This window comes from Rhinolophus sinicus, linkage group LG02 (assembly GCF_036562045.2).
Source record: "Rhinolophus sinicus isolate RSC01 linkage group LG02, ASM3656204v1, whole genome shotgun sequence".
In the NCBI taxonomy this organism is placed as follows: Eukaryota; Metazoa; Chordata; class Mammalia; order Chiroptera; family Rhinolophidae; genus Rhinolophus; species Rhinolophus sinicus.
This window is the reverse complement of record NC_133752.1, coordinates 119656740-119665106: the sequence shown is the minus strand read 5'-3', so window position 1 is coordinate 119665106 and position 8367 is coordinate 119656740. Positions and strand designations below refer to the sequence as shown.

The following is an 8367-nucleotide window of genomic DNA, read 5'->3' as shown; positions in this document are numbered from 1 at the left end:
GATTTCATACACCTGCCCATTGCCTTTTAGTTTATGTACTTTTACACTCTGGACAAGGAGAAGGGATATCCCAAGGAAAATGACAGGTAAGCCTTTACTTTTAAAGAAACAGTTCAAATCAGTTCCATAAGGTTCAATGGTGGTTTCTGACCCACATTCTAAACCAGTTAAGCACAAAGCACATTAGAACAGGTGTGGCAAAGCTTCATGTAAAGTGCCAGTATTAAATTTTAAAGCCACATCCAGGCTCCAGGGAGAAAGTTTTTGCCATGAAAGATATTCTTTGCCATGTTCAGGAGGAAGGAAAGGGGAGTCACCACTCCTGATTCACTTGTTATTCCAACACGGATCATTTGCAAGTAGAATTGCCAGACAGTGAAAGACTAGAAAGATAATTATCCCTACTTTCTCCCTGGCATATGTATAACTGAGTGAAGATCCAGACAGGGAAGGAAAGGAAGGTTAACACTGTGACTGTCACCTGATTCTTCTGCTACCCTCCCCCACTCCTTATGACTATTCGTAACTACACAAATCTTACACTCAGCAGCAAGGTGTACTCTCTCTGGCTTCCTTTTTCAAGAGCATTACAATTTTCTTTAAAAAGCCAGAACTATATTCATAGCAAGTATTGTCCATATACAATAGTCCATTCTATGATGTCATCTTTATTTGAAGCAAAAGATTTTAATTTCCTAAACTGCACCTGAAAAACATTCTTGGCATAGCTTAAAAGATAAGAACTTTGCCATATTTCTACATGTGCTTTTACAAGCCAGTATCAGTCCCGACTGAAAAGTATCTAAAATGTGTCACTTCACATGCAGGTACAATTAAGGATCTTAAAGACACACAAATACACATTCAATAGCCAAAATAGTTATTTATTAATAATTTAAGGTTTTACATTCTTATAATAAATTCCGTCTCAAAACTTTACACCATGAACATAATGGAGCAACTTAACTCTTTCTTCACAATCAAATGCACTTCACCTATCAAATGGGTACCCATGCTCACACACACACTTCCAGTTTTACACAAGTTTTTTTAAAAGGAAAGAAACCAACCCAAAGTATTGCATTAGAGGTGACACTCCCTGAAGAATTTTGTACAGAGGTAATAATATACTGTTTAGCACAGCTGAAGTTAAAAGAAAAAGTGAGCCCATAGTTTTGGTGCCTTTCCAAGATATACCCCTTTTAAGACAACACAAGCCAAAATATTTACAAAGGTAAGGCATAGTCATAGTCTTAACTACATTAAGAGGAGAAAAAAAAAATCATATGAAAGAGACTGAAGACTGCACCATAACAAGGTCTTAGCGATAATCGTGTCCATGAAAATATTCAGAATTGGTAAAGTTGAGCATGCTGCAAACATAACCTTTGGATTAGAAAAGAGCAAAAAGTTTCTATTTTTTTTGTTTTAAGAAGTGGTATACTGCTCTTTCTCCCTTTGGATGATTTCTTTTAAACCCAAAGAAAAAACAAACAAACAATTCAAACAAACGCTGCCAAGTGATTTAAGATCAAATATTTACAATAATCAAATGGAGTATCCGATTTATCTATTTATTATTAATTTTTTTTTGCAAACCGATACTACAAATACAGAGCTGAAACCTGTCTTTGGCTCCTCTATATGCAAAATTGAATCAGTCTTCACTGAAGACAATATAGTCAGTTCCAGATGCAAAAGGTAACAGTCATACAAGGCCCTAGAGAACTCATGCTCCTATCCTACCATTAGGTCCTACCCTACTTATCTGGAAGTCCTTGGATTCCACTCCCTGCATGGGTCGGCTGTACACATGGGTGTGGAGCAAGCCTACTGCCTGTATCTATTTATCTATACAGCATGTCCTGTTCTTCCAACGAGAATGGAGCAAATCTTTCAAATCTCTCGCTTTGTAATAACCAATTCCACACGTGGTCACCTTGTCTAATACAGACAACTGGTGTCATTTGGACACTCAGGGCCACATACAAAGAAGGCAGCCCAGTGGATGCTGCCAAGAGAAACTGCTAAAGGACACTTCCCAACGAGGAGGGGGGTGTGGGGCCTTTCACGTGGATTGCAGGGAGTCCACCTGGTAGACATTCTGGTTGGAGGGGGTGGTGAAGTAGAGCTGTTGTGCAGGGACCCGGTTGTCACAGGGGCTGCTGAGTCCCAGTGTCCTCTCGAAGTCCAGCAGTTGGCCCATGAAGTTGAAGTTGGGGGAGATGTTGGATTTCTTCATCTTGACAATGTCATAAGCATCATTCATTGACAGGTTGAGCTTCTGCATGAGATAAGCCACAGTCACAGTGACTGAACGGCTGATGCCAGCCAAGCAATGCACCAAGACGCCACAGTTTTTGCCCCGGGCTTCATCTGTAAACACACAAAAAGGCAAGATTTCAGTAGACTGAAAAACCACCCTTTGTGAATGATCAATCTAAAAAACATGAATTTAGAAAAAAAGATAGAAAATAATCGTGTGTGGCAGTTGAGCCCTGCAGGAAAGCAGCAGAAAATGTATCATTGCGATAAAACATGTACACTGGGCACAATTACATATTTCAGATATTTTCTGAAAAGGGAGCTTTTGTATTAAGTTTCTGCCAACAAAAAACTCCTTAATGTGTGCATTCTTTGCCTCAGCATGTGAATACCAGAAACCCTGCAATATGGTAGTGAATGCCTTTTATACAGACAAGCAGATTGCAAGGGTCTATTAAATTATTCTCCAACTGTTGTGCAGCTAACAATGGAGGTATTCAGGCATTTTAAAAGAGAGAGGGAAGTCACAGGGGACAGCCCATTAGGAGGAACAGGATGTCGACATGGCCTGAAAATGAGTTCCTTTGTAATAGGAAATGCATTACAATGCCTGGAGATTCGCTTCTCCAGGCTTCCAGCCCACAGTCCTTCCTGCTGGGCTCAGGTTACCCCTCACTGTCTCACTGTTAACCGGTATCACAGTAACATTCAACTGGATTACAACATCTAGCATTCACAGGGCTTTCCAACAACTAACTTGATGTCCTAAAATAACTCCCAGGTCTTTTAAAATTATAAAGCAGTGCTAGAATTCCTCTCTACCGCAAGTACTTCTTTCTAGCCCAACCCCAGTCTACAGGTTGTGGGCACATTCTGTATTCTGATTATGAACGGTCCCCTTTTCAATTGACTGAATTCAGAGTCAAGAAACAGCATTTCAAATACACCTCGTGGGCTGCAGCCTTCTCAGAAGGCACTTTTTTTCTTAGCAAGAAGATAAACCAAAATTAAAAACGGCATCTGAACATTCCAGACCAGGAGTCCGACGAGTTAACAAGCAGCAAGAAAGATTAACAGCTTAAACTATCAATGGCTAATATTTTTTCATTTAAAAGACTGCACAAGGACTGTTCACTAGTCTCACCTATGAAAGAAATGGCCTCAGGGAAAAACTGGGACAGGTTTTGGCTCCAGTGATCCGAGATGGGGATCTGCTTATATTTAAATTCTCCTGCGTTCTCAAAGAGATTCGGCAAGTTGGGGGTGACGTTCAAAATGTACTTGATGCCGAACTCCTCCAACACGTCCAGGTTGGTGGAGTCCTTGGCACAGCCCAAGTAGAGGAAGGGCAAGATCTCCACGGGGAAAGAAGGCTGGCTGTTGGTCAGCGGGCTGCCATCTGAGTCCGTTGCACTGTTGGGGTCTCGGTCAAGGTCAGACTCAATATCCGAGGAAGAGTCGGAGCTGATCCGCAGGCCCCCGAGCCCCAGCACTGGCAACGGCGGCGAGCTGCTGCTACACGAGCCGTCTAGATTGGTCTCGCAGTGCAGGGCGAACTCGGCTTGGAACTTACTGAAGCCACCTGCCAGGACGAGAAAAGCAATCGTGTAACTGGAGATCCCGTAGTAGTTTTCACAGCTTTGAAAGCTGCAGCCCGGCGCAGGAAACACCGCAGCATCCTAACATTCACTACAGCATCCTAAGAACCCCTTAAACACAAAGCCAGATATATAAAGGCACTTAAATGTGCACCTTTGGGAGTAGAACGAATGGGCCCGCCTCCCCTGGGAACTCTTATTCTTTTGAATCGGGAAACACACAAAATGGCAACTTTTCTAAATATTTTGAGGGGCTAAGAGATGCCAAATCTGCACCCCAACCACCTCTCCCCTCCTGCAAGTCTTAATTCAAAACCGAACGATAAAAAGCAGGAAAAGGTGGAGAATGTTCTAGATAGAACTAGTAAGAAAATGCTAGTGCCTGCGGCCTGGAAGGAGACGTATTTTGCGCCGGCCTGGGTCGGGGTGCCTGACACGCGAGGTTCGCAGACGGGAGCTGCGGACGGCCCCTGGCGGAACAACAAGGCTCAAGAAGCGCCAGCCAAGCGCAGCTAGGGCACTTCCAGTCCGCGTGTCCCGCCAGCAGCCCGCAGCCCCGCGCCTTCCGCTCTGCCCTCAGCCGGCACATACCTTCCAGGTAGAACGCCCGGCAGCCCTCATCCTTGAGCTTTTTCAACAGCAGTCCAAGCACCGACTCGCCACCCGTGTTCTCGTTCCAGTCGCTGCTACTCTCGTCGTAGAGCACCACTGTGTCGGTGCCGCAGCGCCGAGTGAAGCGGTCCCGGTCTTCGCCGCGCGTGAAGAGCGCGCGCACCGGCAGGTTGCCCTTCTGCAGGCGCCGCAGCATGATGCCCGGGATGGCCACATTGATAGCTGACTCGATGTGCGACGACTCGTACAGCTCCTGTGGCCGGCAGTCCATCAGCAGCAGCCTCTCGTTCCCCAGCTCCAGCTGCTCGTTGAGCCACGCCACCGTCTTGCTGATCGCCATTTCCGACGCGAAGGGCACGGGTCTGAGCGTATCTATCATGGGGGTCGAGGTGCGAGAGAGAGCGGGGTGCCTAGCAGACGCCCCTCTGGGCAGGCATAGGCCGATCACGCCGCGCGAAGCTGCCGCGAACCGAGCGGGGTTGAATTCCACCTCGCCCTTCCCGAACCGGATTAGCGGTTGGGGAAGGCGAGACAGAAGTGAAGCCGGCGGTTCCCTCTGCACCCGGCTGCGGCCGCTCTCTTTCGGTGTCAATGAATCTCTCTGAATGAAGCTGCCCAGTTTTGTTCCTCCCCAGTGAATGAAGTCAAATTAATTCGGACTCCGTGCTACTGAGAAGGGAGGGAGAAAAATAAAGTCCAGCGGTTCCTAATCCCTTCCTCCAAGGCTGGACCTCAAATCCACCCAGGCGTCTTTTTCCTCGGATTATTTAAACCTCGATTTGCTCTCACTCCCTTGGACTCAGTTCTCGCACACCCCCTGCGCGAGGCAGCTCCTCAATGGATACAAACAGCGAGCGTCTCAATGGATACATTCTCCCCGCCAGCCAATGAGCGCGCTGCGGAAGGGGCTGTTGCCGTGGTGACGGGCCGGCTGGAACAGGTTGTGTTGATGAATTGTTAATGAGTTTGTCATTCACAAAAACGGAAAGGAATTTCCGCTCCGGATAAGCCCCAGTGCAAACAAGCTGCAACAGCGGGCTCGGCGGGAGGAAGGAGAAAGAAGAGGAGGAGGCGGCGGCGGAGGAGCAGGGCACATAAACCAGGGCACTTCAGTTGTCTCATGTTTCCTTCTGTTGAGAGTTCACACTTCGCGTCGAAACTTTTGCGCACAAATGGTGCAATTAGCAGGCACGAAAGCCCTAGTTCGTGAGCCTGTGCTCGCAAGCTAGCTCTAAGAAAACTTGTGCTGACTTTTTTTCGCTTTAAACTCGTTTGGACCGGAGTTCGCCTCAAACTTCCCCCCCTTCTCCCCCTCTCTTGCCCTCCTTTAGTCGGTGTGGTATTTGTTTGCCAGTTTAAAAAGCCCAGCTCTGTTTGCTCTGATGTTCTTTTAGCCGAGGCTGTGTTGGGGCTGCCGGACTGTCTGGGCTTTAGTGACCGATGAGGTGTTAAATGCTAATTCAACATCTTTCGAAACAAAACAGGATTTTGTTGAAACGTTTTAATGCAATCAAACGCTTGTTCAGATAATAGGAAAAAAGCTTTTTAAAGATAGTTTTAATTTTTTAAGACAGTGGAGACTGCAGAAACAAACTCCGATGCTTTTATTCCCCTCCAGCAGCGTGAGGCATTAGGAGCCATTGTTCCGGGGATCCAAGCCACCCCCACCCACGGCGTCACCCTCCGCGCGCGGGGGATGGGGGTCGCGCTCGTTAATCATTTCTAGGCAGCGAGCTCGGCTTCCGACAGCGGAGCCGGTCTGGCGGGGCTGCCTGGGGGAGGTGTATTAGGTCGCGCGGAGCCGGCGGGCTGTCCCCACCATCGTAGAGACATGGGGAAGTCCTACCGCAAAGCTTGCAGACTGAGGGGATCTGGCGGGCTCGGCGATTGGTTACTGTAAACGGGGGCATGTCAGAGGGGAGCGTTCCCCACCCCCCACCTGCGCCGGGCCACCCTCATCCCTGCTTGAGCCGCAGCCCTCTCCCCTGCGGGTCGCCGGGCACTCGCGGAACACCGGCGGCGCCTGCGCTTTGCACTCCTTGTCTGCACCCCGCCTCCTCGCTCAGTGGGCGCGGGGCGTTGGGCGACCCCGCGGACCTGTGAGGGGCCGAGTGCGAGACTGTTGGCTCCGTAGCGGCCCGGGGCGGGTGAGGGGACGAGTGCCGGCCGGATCCCTGGCTCCCAAGGAGGGCTGGGAGTCCCAGGGAACGTTACGGCTGCTCAGCAGACCTAGCAGGTAATCCGGCAGGTGCTGGCCAGGCCGGCGAGCAGCGTCCCGCCGAGGCGCCGGGGCGCAGGGCGGGTGGGCCCGAGGCCGGATGGGGGCGTGGTCCGGCCGGGGCCTCGGCGACCGGGAGGCGCGTTCCAGGCGCGCAGAGCTCTATTGTTATATAAAAGTGCCGGGGCCTGCCCCTCCCGAGCGGAAAACCACCTGTGTGCAGCCGGCGTGGCGCTGGGGGTGGGGGTAGGGGGTGGGGTGGTAGGCTGCGGCCGGAAGGCGCGGGCCCTAATCCGGCCTCCCCTCCCTAACCCCCAGCGGAAAAGAGGCCGCGCGTTGTCCTGCAGCGGCCGGGGAGGCGGAAGCGTGGGCAGCGCCTCGGCGGGGAGCGGCTGTTCCGAGTGCCCCTCCCGGCGTTCCGCGCCCATCGCGAATGTAGCGGAGGGCACCTGAGGTCGCGGGGTCTCCCTTAGCCAGACTCCCCGCACTCAGGGGCCTGCCTACTGACGCCCCCGCACCAATTTGCATTTTTAGTCACCCGCCTCTTCCCTGATTTGGGGAATGTAGGCTAAAAAAAGGCGGCTGCGAGGCCTAGGTTGCCAATTTTGGAGCTCTGCTGCAGGCAGGCGCCCCTGGAGGAGCGTGTTGCATGAAGGTGGGGGTTGCCGCGCTCCTCTACCCGCGCCTTTTTTGGGCATGCCTTGGAACAAAATTGCCATATTTTACTGGATATCATCCAGTTCCAGCTGGAGGAGGCCTGCGCTGCAGTTGACGCCTCCGATCCGCCTCCACCTGTTACAGCCGTTCCCACCCCCCAAGACGGGATCTGGAGGCGAGGAAGGATGCAGGATGCCTGTTGAGGAACCGAGAAGAGCAAAAAAATCTTTCAGCCCGTGACCTCCCACAGAAGAGGCAGTGAGAGAAATTGGTTTCTACTTAGGTATTTTAAAAGTGCAGTTACCCGGGCATAAATTGGGGAGGATAATCCCAACACTTCTCAAACCTGAAGATGGAAACACTTAGTTTGACACATGCTTCTGAACCCTATCGCAACGGAATGTCGGTCCTCCTCCGTAGATTTTATAAAATGGCATCCCGACCGTTCGGTACTAAGCTGTGCGGCGTAAAGTGTCTCTGCAGTGGGGCGGCCCGAGTTTAAATAGTGCCCCTATCGCTTCCTCAACATTCGACCTCGGTTTAAATCATCTGTTCTAAAATGCAGTCTTCCACGTTGACATAATGAAGATAATAAAAAACATCTGCGATGATTGCATGGGTAAAGTGAAATGCCCTAGCATGGTGTTTGTATGCTGTTAGCTGTTGATATTATTTTTATCGTTCTGAATTCGGAACCTGCACAACGGCCTGAGTCCTTTCCATCCCAAAGACGCCCTTTGAAGCCTGCCTCACAGCGCACCTGGAACCTGCTGGTCTACACAGAAGCCTTCTGAGGAACTGCTTTAAGCAGTTTAATCCATCACAATTCAGCTTTCAAGCAAAGCAGGTGCTGTTACAAACCTGAGTCCAAATCTTTTAACACGTTAACAGACAGAAAGTACCCAGTTACCTTTCTAATCTCTCCCTAACGGGTCCTTTTTTAAACACCCTGTTCTCCAACCACAGCAAACTCATCTAATAGAAATAACAAATATTGGGCATTTACTATGTAGTAGG

The 8367-nt window shown here is 49.8% G+C and overlaps 1 protein-coding gene across 1 annotated transcript; it reads right to left on the bottom strand.

Annotated features, from left to right (window-relative positions):
• Positions 1-863: 863 nt before the first annotated feature.
• DUSP6 (dual specificity phosphatase 6) lies at positions 864-5544 on the bottom strand. The gene is made up of 3 exons (XM_019742149.2): positions 4455-5544; positions 3410-3847; positions 864-2376 (listed from the first exon to the last, which is right to left on the bottom strand). The coding sequence occupies exons 1-3, from the start codon at positions 4852-4854 to the stop codon at positions 2069-2071; spliced, it is 1146 nt and encodes a 381-aa protein (XP_019597708.1). The 5' UTR covers positions 4855-5544; the 3' UTR covers positions 864-2068.
• Between the last annotated feature and the right edge of the window lie 2823 nt (positions 5545-8367).